The sequence below is a fragment of the Schistocerca piceifrons genome, chromosome 7 (assembly GCF_021461385.2).
Source record: "Schistocerca piceifrons isolate TAMUIC-IGC-003096 chromosome 7, iqSchPice1.1, whole genome shotgun sequence".
In the NCBI taxonomy this organism is placed as follows: Eukaryota; Metazoa; Arthropoda; class Insecta; order Orthoptera; family Acrididae; genus Schistocerca; species Schistocerca piceifrons.
Genome location: NC_060144.1, coordinates 439,820,030 through 439,837,736, shown reverse-complemented (window position 1 = coordinate 439,837,736; position 17,707 = coordinate 439,820,030). Strand labels below are relative to the sequence as shown.

The 17,707-nt window shown below is 37.6% G+C and overlaps 1 protein-coding gene across 2 annotated transcripts in view; it reads right to left on the bottom strand.

Annotated features, from left to right (window-relative positions):
- Positions 1-17,707, bottom strand: part of LOC124805178 (vascular endothelial growth factor receptor kdr-like) — a 511,639-nt gene that overhangs the window by 136,517 nt on the left and 357,415 nt on the right. Inside the window, exons 2-4 of one of the 2 annotated variants that reach the window (XM_047265666.1) lie at positions 16,595-16,740; positions 13,960-14,113; positions 8,676-8,812 (exon numbers count right to left, since the gene is read on the bottom strand). The exons of the other annotated variant lie outside the window; for it this stretch is intronic. Of the exons in view, the coding sequence (XP_047121622.1) occupies positions 8,676-8,812; positions 13,960-14,113; positions 16,595-16,740 (437 nt within the window). The remainder of the gene's footprint in view (positions 1-8,675; positions 8,813-13,959; positions 14,114-16,594; positions 16,741-17,707) is intronic. 2 annotated transcript variants of the gene reach the window in all.

Sequence of the window (17,707 nt, the reverse complement as noted above, 5' to 3'; positions counted from 1 at the left end):
AACTTTCTAGGGATACATGTAAACTATCTTCAAGAGTCTTCCAGTTCAATTTTTTCAGTATCTCTGTGACACTATCCCTTTGCTAAAACCAACCTGTGTCCATTTGTGCTGTCCTTCTCTGTATACATTCAATTTCCACCATTAGTCCTATCTGGTATGGGTCCCATGCCCTTGAGCAATATTCTAGAACCAGTCACACCACTGATTTGTAAGCAATCTTCTTTGTAGACTGATTGCACTTCACTATTATTCAACAATAAACTAAATTCTACCACCTGCTTTACCCACAACTGAGCCTATTTGATCATTCCATTTCATATCCCTACAAAGTGTTAACACAGGTATTTGTACGTGTTCGCCGATTCCAAAAGTGACTCACTAATATTATAGTCATAGGATACTACGTTATTTCATTTTGTGAAGTGCACAATTTTACACTTATAAATATTTGAAGCTAGTTGACAATCTTTGCCCCACTTTGAAACCTTATCAATATCTGACTGAAAATTTATGCAGCTTCTTTCACACAGTATTTCATTGTAGATAACTGCATTATCTGCAAAAATCTGAGGTTACACTTAATATTGTCCAGAATGTCATTGACATACAACGTGAACAGCAAGGCTCCCAACACACTTCCCTGGGACACACCTTGAGTTATTTCTACATCTGACATGACCCTCCATCCAAGGAAACATGCTGTGTCCTTCCTTGCAAAAAGTCCTCAATCCAATCACAAATTTCAGTTGATACCCCATATGATCATACTTTTGACAGCAGGCAAGATCCTGAGTCAAATGCTTTTCAGAACTCAAGAAATACTGCATCTACCTGATTGCCTTGGTCCAAAGCTTTCAGTATGTCACGTGAAAAATGAGTTGGGTTTCAGATGACAGATGGCTTCGGAATCCGTGTTGGTTGGCATTGTTGAAGTAATTTTGTGAATCCATCGATTATGACAATGTAAAGAGTGAAAAGGATAGCTCGAAATAAGTGGAAAAGGTTAACAAGGCCACAGGAAGGGTCAGTAAACAAGGACATTACGCCATGATTAATTAAGTTTATTAACAATGAAAGTGACATTGGTGGTTCAGAGATGGAAATAAATAAAACTGGTAGTGACAAAGAATTTAAGAATGAAATTAGTAGCTTAAAATTAGATTTGGGCAAGAAAAAAAGATTCAGTGCAAGTCTGCATAGAAGAGAAAACAGATGAGTTTGCACAAAATGTGGAATCATCATCACCAGATGCTTGTAGTCAGAATTTGCAGGTAGTACAGGTGAGCTTGAAAAACTATGTAATGAGGAGATGGAAGAACAGGTGGTTGATTTCTGTCAGTCTGAATTAACAGAAGTACTGAAAACCTACTCCTATAATGTCAGTTCAAGAAATTGTCAATGCAAATATTGAAAATGAAAGCATGCAAGTAATGAATAAAATTGGTAGCAAAGTTTATAATCTTAATGAAGAGAAGAGTATGATGTGTAATTAGCAACAAGATGTACAGAATATAATTAGTAATGCTTAATGTAAGTGATGCAGAAATGAAATGTGGACAGGCAAATACAGTGGAGAAAGTGAAGGTGCGTGTTGTGAAGTTTCCATCAATATCAATGTACAACTGACCAGAAGTTGACAGTGAAGTAAACTATCTGAAGGAAGAAATTTTTACTGTAAATATACAGAAGGTAATTTTCAATATAAAAGCACTTGTGTTTGTCGGTTGTCCAACATTCAACGATTTTGTTGTTTGTTGCAGTCAATGGCAAATGTTTTAGAAAGTAAATACGGAAGTTCCAAGAACACTGCAAAATTGGATGGGAGAACAGGGGATCAATGTAAGTCCGAATCCACGAGAAGGTAGGATGTTCACTGCTCTTTAGTGAAAGCATCACATGCCAAGTAATGCCTCCTCAGCTGTGCGATTCTATTCTTCCTTTTATGGATCACTTCTCCTCTAACATTCCTCTCAATACATTATAAGGAAATGTAGTCGTCTACTTTGATCTATTCCCAAGTATATAAAAGTTTAGTATTTTAACGATTGTTTTCTGTGTGACTAATGCTAGCAGTATATCACAGGATGGAAACACACAATGTTTGAACACTACGTTTGCAAAATTTGGTGAAAAATTGTCTTTTCAATGTTCGGGAATTAGTAATCTTGCTAACACTTGTGTGAAAAAGGGCAAAATCCATTTGGCTGTAATGTAGTAAGTTGAGAATACCATCAGTAGATAATGCAGCAGCAGTATCAATAAATTTAAAATTGTTTTGCGAGTTCAGAACAGAAACAGAATCAGTTCATCATCATAATGTGCCAGTGGTCACAGGAATATGTGAACTTCACACAGTCATGTGCTACTGAAGAGATGATCATGAAAAAGCCTACACAAATCAGGTTCATCATCTTACATAGGCACAACTGCATCACAGGGGGGAAAAAAATGTTAGGTTTTGCTAGACGTCTTTTGATGAACTGTCATTTTGTTAATGATTTTTCTCTGTTGGGAACCAAAGTCATGTAATGCTTCTTCATTGGAATTTCCACCATTTGACTGTACATGTTAATATCCATTTATTCAGCATTGTATAATTTAGCTTTATAGCCATTAACAAATGTGAAAATGAAAGATCATAAAATGTCTGACATTTCTGAATGGTATGTCATTGTCAAAATATTACAATGAATGTCTGGTCATATATACAGTACCAGTCACATGATTACATGATATGAGTAAGAATTAAAAATAGATGGTGCAGCGATACTGTGCACTGTGTTGTGTTTATGATGGCCAATACAGGGCCGTGGAATGCATGTGTCCATACATGGACATGACATGTTCGTATCACATAACTGTATTGGCCACTGTAACACAACAGTGTGCTGTGCACGATGTCAGAAGCATTGTCTACTTTTAATTCATACTCTTTCTGTAATCCAATGACTGGCCTATATGACCAGATATTAATGATCTCTGATGTGGAAGTGGCGAAGGCAGAGGATGGAACAGACAGGCAGCACCAGAACACCAGCAACATAAGAGAAATTTTCACACGTTTCAGAACAAATTTTTTGCCCTAATTAAAATAAAGAGCAGATTTTTGACATGTTTACAGACACCATAGACATCTATACTATGTTTCAATTTCAGATTTCATGCACAATTCTTGTTGAAAATAAAACACTTCAAAGTGATTTTCTATTGCCACAGTGTGTGGAGCAGCGTGGTGGCTGCCTGCAGACAGTACTTGTCACAAAGTCGTGATTTTGGCCCTTAAATGTCAGATGACTATAGACTCATTATCCTTTGCTGTCTATTCAATATTGTCAGAAGTTACATTATTAGATGATCTTGTACCTGGAACTAAAGCAGTTAACAGTAATTACACTAATCTGAACCTCAAGTTTTCCACCCTTACTAGCACCTTCACATCACTGACAATTTGGCTGGTGTCTAACAGGGATCAATGCGTTACTGAATGGGAAACTTAAGAGAGTTTATGAATTACATAAAAAGAGCAGTGACTCAGAGCTGCAGTCACTAGTTAGCACAGAATATGGGATTACTCTATTCCTTCTAATACCACTTATGATGATTTCTTTTTTCTTGTTTTTCTTTTATGGTCTCTTTATTACTAATGCATATACTATGGGTACACAAACAAAATTCTTATTGAAGTTATATTGCACAAAATTTTACTATTTTCTGAGAAATTACTATTTTAAAAGATAGCATTCAGAATTTTCATGTTCCAGGATTCCCAGTCTTAAAGTAATTCTTTCCTAAAACGAATGTTGTTATTTTGTAATCCCCATTTTTCTGTTCCCAAAAAGGTATACTTTCACATGGATAATTAGTTAATTACTTATTCCAAATAGAAAATTTCACTTTTTTCAAAATTCTTGGCAAACTATGAAAATCTTTGTGCATATTAGAACTTCCCTCTAATAACGCAGTACCTATTATTTTGCCATTTTCTAATTATATAGATTTCAGTTCAACAAAATTACTTCAGTGCCCATTGTGTCTTTTTCCTTCACCCTTTCAAGTTAATATCTAAGATATAATAGTCATATATTTTACGATTCCTTAATTTCTCCAACCAGTGCATCTTTATATAGGCACCATGCACAAAGCAACAGTTGTCCGTACGTAAATATCTATGTGAGTCAGTCATGGCATATCTACCATCTGCTACAGTCATTTTGTCGTAGCTTGCTGTCAAATTCATTGTCTTTTGTCCAGTGCCACCAGAAACATGTAATCCAGCAATTTTGAGATCAAGTACTATTCAAATCCACAAATGTTGTGCATGGATTTTCCTCATACAGAAGACAGATGGGGTGATTTGGAAGATGTGGTCTTTGGAGTTGATAGCTGTGACTACACACTATGATGAGACCACAAAGTATGAATTTATTCTACCACATGTTTATCTTCTCAAAATTAGATGACTACAATCAGTTCACATTTTTTCCCCTTGATTTACACTCAAAGATAATAGCCTCTAGCAACGTATATTTAATAGACAAAGCAGAATTATAAAAGTGGATAACTGGTGTATACGCACATTAATGCAAAATTAATGCCAAAATTTGATCACAGAATTCAAAAATACAAACCAGATGTAACAATAGTCCTTTGATTAAATGAAAATCAGATTGAAGACACGGCTAAAACATAAAAATCAGACTTGGGCACATGACTGACTGAACTGGAAAATGGAACAGGGACAGAAAAATATTAAATACAAAGCTGAAGTTTCCAACTGACTTAGATATATTAAGTAATATGGGAAAAAACCACAAGACGACCAATAATGAGTACTGGAATAGAATAAAAAGAAGTCATTCTCACAGCTACAAGTAATAAGCTACAGAGAATAAAGAAAGGCAGGAAGAAATGGTTTCGGCAGGAAGAAATGGTTTGATGATGAGTTGAGGAAGCTGAAGACAGGGTTATGAAGTATCATGAGAGAGAGAGAGAGAGAGAGAGAGAGAGAGAGAGAGAGAGAGAGAGAGAGAGAGAGAGAGAGAGAGATCCATCTCCAGAGGAGCATAGGCATAGATTGTGTGAACTAGGGCATGTGGAGATTGGATATCAGAATTGGGGAAAGGCAAGGGAAGGGAAGGAATTGTTTATGTAAATGATTGGATTTAACATAAATCTGCATACTTTTCAACCTTCTGTTTTAAATGATCTCTTGATTTTCATGATGGACCAATTATGAAATAATAGTGAAAAATCATTCATTTATTTAACTGAATCTGGGTGTTCGAGTGTTGTATTGTCTATTTACAGAGCAGGATTAGAAAGTTATGCACAATGATTTTTTTCTCATCTGATATTATAGCTAGAAAGTTGAAATTTCACAACAAAAGTTTGAAGTTTGCACTATGAAAGGCATTTTGATTTGATGTGCAGCTCTAATGAGGTAAGTCTGAACTACAGACCAAAAACGGCACTTGTGGTACTGTTGTCAAACTGTGAAGAGCAGCGAGGTGTAGTTCCAGATATTTGTGGGTCAAAGGGTAAAAACCAAGCAAATTTCACAGCAACATGCACAGTACGTATGGGGACGACAGTGTGGACCATAACAATGTCTTCTAGTGATACGCAGTCTTCCAAGAGGGCCATGTGAACATTAGTAATTCACCACCCTCCAGGTGGCCAATAACATCTACAACCTGGCAAAATGTTGAAGTCACTGATACAGCAACTTTGAAGAACCAGCGTGTGCAACTGCGAACTTTTTCATGAGCACACACTGCACTGCTCTCTCTCTCTCTCTCTCTCTCTCTCTCTCTCTCTCTCTCTCTCTCTCTCTCTCTCTCTCTCTCTCCCCCCCCCCCCCCCTACACACACACACACACACACACACACACACACACACACACACACACACACACACAGAAGTAAATCAATAATGAAATAATCAACAAATGAGGTAGCATAAACTCTGTCCATTTGTTTTTTGACAAGTGAGTGCAACAATTTAAACAAAAACCACCACCTCTATCTATAAAGTTACTTCTAATTTAATTTCAACAGCTTCCATAACAACTCTCTCCCAACAGCTGGAAGTGCATGCCAGAATCTCCGTGTTGTTATATTCTATAGGATGACCAGTGCCAAGACAATGTTCCGCAATGACAGATTTGCTCAGCTGTTGTGTGTGTGTCCCGCTTATTCTCAGTACACTGTTCCTCCACAGTCCTGATAGTCTGAGCAATATGTGACAGGCCACAACTGCAAGGAATACATAAACACCCACCTCACACACACCAAGATCATCGTTTATGAACCCTAAAAGGACCCTGATCTTAGATGGTGGTCAAAAAACATACTTCATATCGTATTTCCACAAAATACGACCAACCCTGTTAACTATATCCATTTTGACGAAAGATGACTTCATGACAGGCTAACTGAGTTGCACACACACACAGGATCTTAAATGATATGGGCCCTGTGAAGAAAGGTACGAAGTACCCCTTCATTTTGACCCAGATGGTGAAAACTGTCAGCATGCAGACACAATTCAGTGTCAGTTGGCTTCCTATAAATGACATGCTCCCAACATACCACCCGCCTTCTTCCTGACGAACACATCTAGGAAAGGAAGACAGCCATCCTTTTCCACCTCCATCATGAAACGAATATTCAGGTGGATTGAATTCAGGTGTTTAAGTGTTTTAGAAACTCCTTCACATTCTCAGTGCCACGACAGCAAACAAGAAGAGTACCGTCTAAATATCTGAAAAAACACACAGGCTTCAAAGCTGCCTGCTCTTACGCACATTTCTCAAAAACTTTAATTTAAACAAATTGGCATTAATAGGCGATAATTAGCTTCGCATTGCTACTCCATCTGTCTGCTCTTATTGGGTCACTGAATATAAAGTAAGTGGAAGTCAAAACATTTCGAAACAGGTTTGTTAATTCACCACCAAACTAAACTCGATCAACTGTAATGAATCAGACCAAGGAACACAAGTGAAGAGAGAGATCACGTCACGACTTACTAGAATATCAGTGTCAATCAAACACATTCCCTCTATCAACAACAGAAATCCGAGTTCTTAATGCAATGCTCACACAAAAGTACTATAAGGCTCAACAGAGTAGCAACGTGTTTTATACATGATATGTCAGAGCACCAATGTTACTCACAATCTGACGAAGAGGAACACCTTCATTGTGGACCTTAGGGAGGCTGTGTTACTTTAGCATTGTATACAGGAGGAGAAACTAAGGTCTTAATTACTACAAAAGTGCTTGTGACAGTGTCCCGAGATATGCACGCTGTGTTATTAGTGGACTTTGTTGAACATGAGATCACTGTGAATGCTGCAGTCATGACATTAACACTGTTAGTGTCAAACTTCTACATGACAATGCTCGCCCCCCCCCCCCCCCCAGCCTCCTCCCAGTCACTGCTCCTGTTCATGAGAAATTTGGGTGGGAGGTGTTCCAGCAACCACTATACCGTCCAGACTTTGCACCATCAGACTACCATCTGTCTAGTCCCATGAAGAAAACACTGATTGGCCAATGCTTTGCAACAGATGTGGAAGTGAAATCAGGGTCTGCAGATGACTATACTCTGACTGAACAGACTTTTACAAACAGGGCATATTGAAACTGATACCACAAAGGGAGAAAAGTATTAATGTTGTTGACTATGTAGGAATGTAAGTGAAAGAAGTACGTTCATTTTTGCTCTGTTATCGGGAAACTTTTTCGTAACAAAATTATTGGTGTTACTTTCTGATCTTCCCACTTAACATTGTTTGGAGAAGCAATTGTGAATCATTGTTTGTAGGCCAGATGAAAATGAATTCACCAGAAGTATTTTAATGAAAACACATTATTCTGTAAAGATACCGTTGAAAACACATACACAGAAAAATCCACAGAATATGGGGCCATTTCCAAGTACCTTCAGAATTTCATATGACATCTACGCAACAACTAGAACACATGCAGAAAATGACAACTATCAGTATACAGCCTATCTCCAAATTTCGATTTCTTAATGTGTGCTGTGTTTTAGTTGCACTAGGAGGCAGAATGTCAGAAGGTGTAGACAATTCATCTGCTCCATAGTGTCGCATCAAATTAGTTTGCATGTGCAGGCAGGCAATCCAATGAACAGGTTTCCAAAAGAGAGCTGCTGAGACACTTTCCCAGGCAATTTGTGTCAGCAACTGTAATGGCTTATGTACATGTTGACACAAACAGGACCCTTATTGAAACACCTGTAATGAAAATTAAATATTTGTAAAGATGCTCTATTCACCAGTATGTCGGTATCTTCCATGCATCTCTCAGTTTACATGCAGTCATCATCTGAAATCTTGAGGTACTTATGAATAATCATGCATACAGGATGACCCACAAAGAATAGCCTATATTCCAGGATATGACAGGAACGATCACTCAAACCATGGGCTCTGAAATGCATACCTTAAGAGCTGTGAGCACTTGTTCAATAGCTGTGTAGCACAGTAACAAAGATGAATATAAGTGGTCACAGCTCTCAAGGTACGCATTTTGGAGCCCATGTTGACCACACTTGTTAGCTTTGACCTTTCATCCTGGGACACCCTGTACAGTTAAAGTACACAAATAAACTCACACTGCACATTTACCCACGAAATACTTACTTTCTCATCACCATTGCGGCAGAGGGTCACTTTCACTTCAGGGTGTGTTGGTTTACAAGGAATGACAATGTCCTGATACTGTATACCATGTATTGGTGCAAAGACTATGTCACTATATGTAAGCAGGTTCTTCGTATCTGTGGCAACAAAATAATACATGTATCTCATTAAGTAGTACAAAGCAAAAGATGACAGTTAAATGTGGGAGTTCATTATCCATCACAGACAGATATTTCTAATGAAAGTAACATATGCATATAACGAAGAAAATAAATGAACTTTTCCTTAAAGGAGTGCAGGTGCTGCAGGATATCCAGGAGAGTTTCTGTTTAGTTTGGAAAGAAGGGAAGAGTTACTGGCAGAACTGAATATGTGATGATGGGCAATGAGACACGCCTGGATAGCAGCTGATACGAGATTCTCCATGATGGGCAAGGATGTAAATTCAAGGAGCCACATTTCAGTCCTGGTCTGATACAGTTTTTGCATGTCATGTAGTTGCACTAAGTATCACTGTAATGCCAGGTTCCTTTTTTCTAGTCTTACTATTATGAAGAAAGAAAGTTTCACACAAGTGAAGGGAGTGACAAAACAATAATAGATGCAGAACAAAACATCAGATGCAATATATGAGATAAATATTTGAATGGGAATTAAGAAATGAAGTGCAACTGGATAAAAGCAGTGATTAGGCAGTTATTGTACAACATTATTAGAAAATTATAATGAAGTAAGCTGAAAGTAAAGATATTCTGCAACAACTGATTTAAGTTAGACACAAGCAAAACTCAACTAACTAGTAAGTTTCTTTCTGTGAAAGTGTTAATCTTGTGATAATGACAAAATAAACTGCCAATATCCTGCTATAATACTACTTGGGGGTAAGAACAACAAGCTTACCAATGAGTGGGAGCGCAGAAAATTAGCTTGACCAAAAGTAGAAAATGATTTTGTAGTAGGGCTGAATGAATTCTTGTTGCTTCCGTAACGATAGAAAAGGTGGTGATGTCTCCACATAAATATTTTATTGTGGAGAGTAAAAACTATTGTTTTACTGCAACCCGCAGTTTAGCTTAACTTGTCAGATGCATAGCGATTGCACCCGAGCATGCTGCCTTATGATAAACCAGTATACTTGCCAAAGGGATATGACATTGACTATTTTTCAAACATGTATGAATACAAAGCCTTGAAGCTTCAAAACTGGTCACAAATTCATTCTGCTTAAAACTGATATGTAATGTCTTCAGCTTAGACACTACACAAGAGTTGCTTCTTAATACGTGAAATCCTAATCACAAGCACATAAACAACACAAAACAATAGAAAAATTTATATTTGTGGCGACTTCAGTCAAACATGACGTTGCATCAAGCATTTACCATGTACCTCATTATGAGCAGATTGCCACCTACTGTTATTCAATTTTTTAAGAAGCCATTTTTATCAGTTGGCATATCAAAACTCCTCACCCCCTCCCCCTCCCCCCGCCCAAGAAAATAAGCCTGATTAAATTCTTATCTAGTATTCCCATGCTTAAAACCATAGTTAAAAGTGCAATTTAAACTAATGACCCCATAACAATAACTAGTTTACTGAGGAAGGCTGTAACCGAAAGCTTTGTGTTTCTTAATTGTGCCTGTTTACAACTTAACATGTCTTCTTTACGGTAAGTAGCGATCTGCCTTTTTCCTACACTATAGGGATTGAATCTCTGTATTTACACTCCGGAACTTATTCACAGAGACAACAAGCCACATGTGTACAGATGCTGACTCCTTGGGGTCTGAGGGGGCCCGAACCTACTCAAAAATTTGTTTCGGGGGTGGGGGAGGGCGGAGCCCCTCATTAATTTAAGAAAATTATTAGTTATATTATGCTCTGTGAAATTGCAAAATTGTGTTGGAATTTTTTATTTTCCTTGATTGACTATAGTTACCATTTAAAACATATTCAGTAATGAGTTAAAACAAATAATTATTACGGTAATAAGCAGGTTAACTGAAAATGAGTGGTATGAATCATGATAGTGGTACGGAGCTGCGAGCACACTTAGAATTTGTCCCGGTGAGCGTACCTTCGGGTAAAGTCTGACGCCAGCGGGCCAGTGCTGCAACTGTGGCGACATCAAAAGGACTGGAGTAGAGGCGCCTGGAATCCGCCTCGTGTCGCCTTGACGCTTCGAGACATTATAACGCTGTAGCTATATAAAGCCCACCCTGCTGTTGCAGTCATTCCATGTGGACAGTTTCGTTCAGTGCATGCTGCAGACGTGTTTAGTGTTCCGACTTCAGTGTCTAGTGGACTATTTTATATGACTATATTTTATTCGTTTTCTTTAGTCTCTTAGTGCATTGTGAATTAGGTTTGGAATGGATAAATTTGTTACCACAAAGGTGTGCTCAGAAGTAGTTGATACTGCAAGTCAACCTCCAACAATTATTGTGTCATGAATTGCTTTGTCACCTTCAGGTGAGAACCGTTCACAGCCGAAACCTGGACAATCCAGTAAGGGAAGATCATTTCAGAAGTCTTGGTTGATCAAATATACGTAGCTAGAATATGAAGCATCTACTGAACAACTTTTTTTGCAAAACCTGCAACGAGGCAGATGCTAAAAATCTATTACAATCTTCTTCGAAAAAAGAAGATGCATTTACTTCCATAGGGTTTTCTAACAGGAGAAAGGCTTTGGAAAAATTATATCTCCATGAAAATACATTTACGCACAAAGGTGTTCTGAAACTAACTTCTATCACTAACCGAAGTGTGGCCTTCCAATTGAATGAACAGTTAGATAGTGATACGAAGAAAGACCTTTTAGCTCTTGAGACAATTTTTACTACCATGCAATTTCTATGCTGACAAGGACCAGCATGAAGATGTAAACTCAAATTTTTTTCAATTGTTGGAAGTCAAAGAATGACATACCTGAGTTTAAAGATTAGTTAGCGCTCAGGGAAAAAGTGGACGTCCCACCATATTCAAGATGAGATCATTGATCTACTAGAAAAGTCTGTTTTGAGAAAGGTATGGGCTTCAATCAAGAAGACTGAACATTTTTCTATTATGGTTGACAAAACAAGTGATTCTTCGATTCACAAACAAGTGTCATTTTGTATTCATACTGTCGATGATTACTCAATCATCAATGAAGACTTTATTGGCTTATATGAGATGCCCAACACTGAATCACAAACTCTGTTTAGTACTACAAAAGATGTTTTTGCTTGTCTTGATTTGTCAATGCATAACTTATAAAGACAGTGTTCTGATGGTGCCTCAGATATGAAAGCTAAGTTCAAAGGACTAAAAAAGAGTTTTGGATGTACAACCAAAAGCACGTTACGTGCACTGCACTGCTCACTGTTTAGACTTTGCAGTTGTAGACAGTCTCCACCATCTTACATCTAATGAGGGATATTACGGCTTTAGCCAAGGACTTGATAAACACCGTAACAGAATCCAACAAAAGGATGGGACATTTCAGAAGCGTACGCTGAGAGAGCGCCAACGGCCAAGCTGGTCTATGACCCCTTTGCCTAACTCTATGAACTATGCGAGCTAGTATCTTAAGAATACAGAAAAACTTTGAAGAACTTCTCAAGTTTTTGAAACATTTTCTGCAGAGGACAAAACAGAGGCAGGTTACAAATGTGCAGGATACCTTGAGTCAATGATACAATTCAAGAGTCATTTCTTTTTACATCTTTATTGCCATGCAGTGGAGCTCACCTAAGTGGTGTTGATCTGGGAAAAATATATGAGGGCTTGATTTGTATATTCAATGTAACATGTGATAGTTCTGAACACTTTTGGGAATTGTGTTTAAAAGAAAAACCTTCACAAGTTGATGAGCCTTCCCTTCCTCGGAATCTAAGTATACCAAAGAAGTATGAAAACAACAAAGCCAGCTCACTGCACTCTTTCAAAACCCCAAAGGAATTCTACAAAGCTATTTACATTGAAGCTTGGGGAAACAGTGCAATCTTGTATTACTGAGCGGTTTGCTTCAACCGGACTCGCACAGGTCATTGCAGTAAGAGTGCTTGCTTTTAGTAAACAGAGGTGAAACAAATCTGGAAAAATCAACTAAGTTTTTCAAAAATGATGCAGACATTGAGAAACTGTGCTTACACTTGAATATGTTAGCCGACATCGCTATAAAAAACAACTGGTCTTAAAAACCATGCATGATGTAAGAAAGTACATTACACAAGAGCTTGAAGCTGAAGAAATGTTATGTGAAGTAGTGAAGTGCATTAAGCTTCTTCATGTAGTTCCAATCATGACAGCAACAGCAGAACGGTCATTTAGCGGCCTTAGACGTCTGAGGTCGTATCTCCAATCAACAATGGGACAGAAGCAATTGAACAACTTGGCTGTTCTTCATGCCCACCACGACGTTTTGGATAAATTGGATATCCGACCAGTCATCAGCAACTTCATATTCAGTAATCCAGTCAGATGGTCGACATTTGCAACTTTCTGAAGACACTCTAGCCCTAATAATGGCATTTAGAGCAATATTAAAAATATTTACAAAATGGAAAATTAAATACATACATAATGTTAAATTTTCAGTTTCGAAATATTAGTACTAGTTTAGTACTGTATTACTATTAGGGTGTAAAACCCAATTAAAACCCTCTATTTACACACTTTTTTACTGAAAGTATTAGCCATACTGTATTAACTGCATTAATTGTATTAAAGCATTAGCTTTAAGATATTGTTTTTATTTGATGAACTCTGAGCCTTATTCAAAGCAAGCTTAAATTAGCTATTTCACTTCTTAAAGTGTTATTACTGTGCGACAGCAATATTTTAGGTTTTATTCTTTTAATGATAGTTTAGGATTTATTTAAATATATTTTCAGTCTTGTGAGAGCTATATATTCACTGTTCTGCAATAGTCTAAAAGCATGATTATTATTGTACATTAAATTAGCTTTATATGAGAATACTGTGTGTGTTATGTTTTGTTTCTTTTTTCAAAGCCACAAAATGTGTCAGGCTTCTCGAGTTTCCTGCAGTGTTGAGTTATCAAGAGTCAAATTTTTGGGGTTCCAATGCTGATCATATGACTCTAAAATGCTTAAAAACTCACTATTTTTCATCTAAAATTTAGAAAATTTCTCAGGGCAAGACCCCCAGTATGCCCGCCCCCAACCCCCTCAATATTTTTTGTAAGTAGGTGCCCCTGCACATGTGTAATAGTATTCATGCACTGAAACTAAGCAGTTAATAAGCCAACAACTTTACTTTGACATTCTCTTCTCACCTTTCACATACAAGTATATAGATGTATTTTTCTCACTGTTATTATCGAATGAACAACGGTAATATCCAACATCCTTATATGTTATATCTGTCAACTGAACTGACGATATGTATTTTCCATCCCTCCAAGTCGTACGTATGTTGGGTTCACTGTCCTAGAAGCAGAAAAACAGATATAATTAATAGCCTTTTAGCACCAGAAGGTTAGAGCTGGCACCAGACTCACTGGCACATGTTTTGTAAACATGGCAATATCCCATCACAGTGATATGTACAGTAACTTAATACATAATATAAATACATACACACACAGTGTAATAAGAATATATTGACAAATTCTGAGGTGTTATACATTATGTCTTAAGGAACAGATTGATGAGAATAGTAATGCCTCAAAACAGCATTCACAAACACTAAAGACCACTTGATTTACAGGGGAAACATCTGCTGTCAGGACACTCCTTCAGCAGCCAACAGGAGTCATAACCCTGATAAACTGTGGGTCACATTGTACCTGACAGGGCATTAGTTGGTGTGAAACACATATGTTCCTGTCACAAAACAATAGAAGTCACAAAGACCAACGCATGTGTCATTGTTACAACTCATATTTGCTGGAGATAGAGTGGTCTAGGTGCAAGGTTTCATCCCCTGTAACTTCAAAGCGCTGTAAATTCTGAGAAAAACACACACACACACACACACACACACACACACACACACACACAAACGAGAACATAACCCTGTTGAGTTGCGCAGAACAATATCGCTGCCCTGAGGTAGCTCAACTAATCTCTCTGGACCTGCAGTTAGTTCGCTCTGATCGATGTTTGTGACTGCATGCCTGTATAAGACAGTACAATATTTTTGTATGGAATCTTATGACCCGTTAGTTGTTGTCATACATAAGTACTACACGAGTTCCATATTTCCGACACATACATACTTATTATCAAACCCGGCAATTCTTCACAATTGCTAAATACATACACCACCACCTCCTCCTCCCCCTCCCCCCCCCCCCAATCAATGTGTATAAGTTCCTTCCCCACGTCACTCTTCTTATCTCCCCCATCCTCCTCTGGATGGCATTTTCCGCATTAATGTTCAGCAGAGCATTGTGTAAAAATTTGTAGTATATTGGTCAAGGGCTTTTAGAGACTTTCAGTAACGTTTTCCCTTTACATATTACATTTGCATTTATATACATTATATACAGACAAAACTGTCAAACTCTTTTTTGTTATGAAAGCATGCGACATCAGTTATGTCAAACTGAACGCAGTTTTTTTAATCATCATTCCAAAACTAACATTACCATCCTCCTCAAGTGATGATCTTTCACAACTGATTTTAATTTTCGACTTTCCTGTTGGAGATCCACAATTTTTTTTCATATAAACCTTTGACAACAACCAACACAAAAACAAAAAAAAAAACAACCAAATCGGTCCAGCCGTTCTCCGGTGGTGGTCTTTCATACATGCTGCAATTTATTTCTATATCTATATCAATGTGAGCGTTCATACATACAGTATGGGCCTCCAGCACAGATAAAACTGACTCAACATACGATCACCAGATGTCAGAAGCATGAAAAAATCCTACAAACTCAAAATCGAGGATTATGTGCTCTAGGCCCTTATAGTTCTCAGCGCCTCATGTACAAACTAATGTACTAAAGCTATAACGACTGCTCAAAGAATCAATTCAATGTATTTTGATGTCATTTTAAAGCATTTCCAGTTCCTTAGCCAATCTCCTTCAGCCTGCCTTTAAGCAAAACGTTTGTTGGACACATGAAATTAACCCACAGATGGGAATATGAACAACCATCGGCTGTATAATGGAATGACAACTGCGAATACATTTGATGTATTTCGTAACGACTGTAGTCGCCACACTGCCCTTCTCTTCGGACAAAAACGCATCCATCGTACTTCAGAACAACCCAGGCACTACAATATCGTATTTGTTGAACTTTTTCGAGAAATAGTCTCAAGAGTGACCTCTGGGTATTTTGTATTTTTTTGATTGGTACCACAAGCTGCGATGGCCTCAGATAGCAACCAGGAATAAACATGGGGAATAAGAAGAAAAAAAAAAAGGCAAATTAACACAGTGATCATCGTTCTAGTGGCAATAACTGTTTTTGGCTTCTTCGGTGCCCTGTAATCAGCCATTGTTCACTTCCATAATTGTTGCTTGCAGTTAGAATTAATTCACCTTTGAATTTATTCACCTTCATTACCATAAGTACAACACACACTTCCTTGGTAGTTGTGCGCTTCATACAGGGGGTTTCATTCCCAGGAACTTCAGAAGTATCATGTTTGCCAACATCGTAGCCTTTGTTGCTTCTATCTGTGATATAATTCGCCTATGGTACCTCGCAAATTTAGGAAACAGTTGTTTGGTCGTATTACTCTGAAGGTTATTGCTGAGATAAATTCGTTCGAATGCCTTTTTTAGTTTTTCTTTTCAGTAATTGCAGTTGCATACAAGAGTGTTCTTAATGCGGATTTAAAGACAGTAGCTTTGGCTTTACATACTACTAAATCGATATGGGCGTTTGTGCGCAAAATAAAATAAAAAATAAAACAAAAATAAATTTAAAAATCTAGATTTTAGCTTACCGAAATGTTGGGATAATTCCAGATTATCGACGCATCGCCCTCGCATGTTATTGTATAATTTTCACCGGGATTTACAACAACTTCTGAGAGAGTCGTAGACGTTATCGCAGGAGAACCGCTGAGTCCATGTGCTGAATCCAACAGCCCTGCAAGGCAAAAAATAATGTTAATTTCCAACAACTTAAATTGAACACTGCTATGCTTGTTTTAATATCATACTAAAGACACAAAAACAAGCAATTACTTTTTAACATCAACACAGAAACTCAATGAACTGGCATCTGAAATACTGTACCTCAAATTTCCCAAATGAAGCGTTTGACTCCTATTCATTCGTTTGAAAGCAACTGTTTCCATGTGAAAATGTAAGGAAAAAGCACATTCCAGTTATGGATGAAGAACTGATTTCAGCTTCATTGAAGCCTATTTCGCTTTTCCTATAGTTCACTACTCTGAATCAAAACATGTTTTCACTTGACAATTTGTTTCCATGTCCAAACCGGTAGCGTTATGTCAATAAGTCAATTGCAACAAGAGGCATCTTGTACGTTATCAGTAGTACATTTGGAGACTTAGATACTCATGAAACAACTTGACGTACGATAAAATCTTCTCATGTGATGGCTACCTTGTCGCACTGTTTCGATGAGTTTCGAACCCATTATCTTCAGGCGAAGATGAAGGGTACGAGGCTCACAGAAAGTTTGCAACAAGATCGCGCCATTGCTCGGCCGATCACCTGAGAAGATTTTACCACTGGAACACAACACGAAAGCCTGCAGCGTCACATATAAAACTAGACTCATGAATAAACTTTTTAACTTCTAAACGTAATGGAGTAATACTACGGGGAAGTAATTTAAATGTTTAGCGCATACCCACTCAAAAGCAGTACTTTTAAATTCCTTGCCATTTCATACAGCCTTGGTTTCCCTCAATAACTTACCAATGGCAGCGCTGCCATTGATATTTTTATGCACGTACACTTTGAGACTGCAAACCCACTAGTGCATACTTTTAGTTAAACCATGAGAGTAATAAATGAGAAAAAAATTGAAGAATTCGAAATGTAATTGCGAAATACAGACTGAAAATAGTTTAGAACTCATCTGG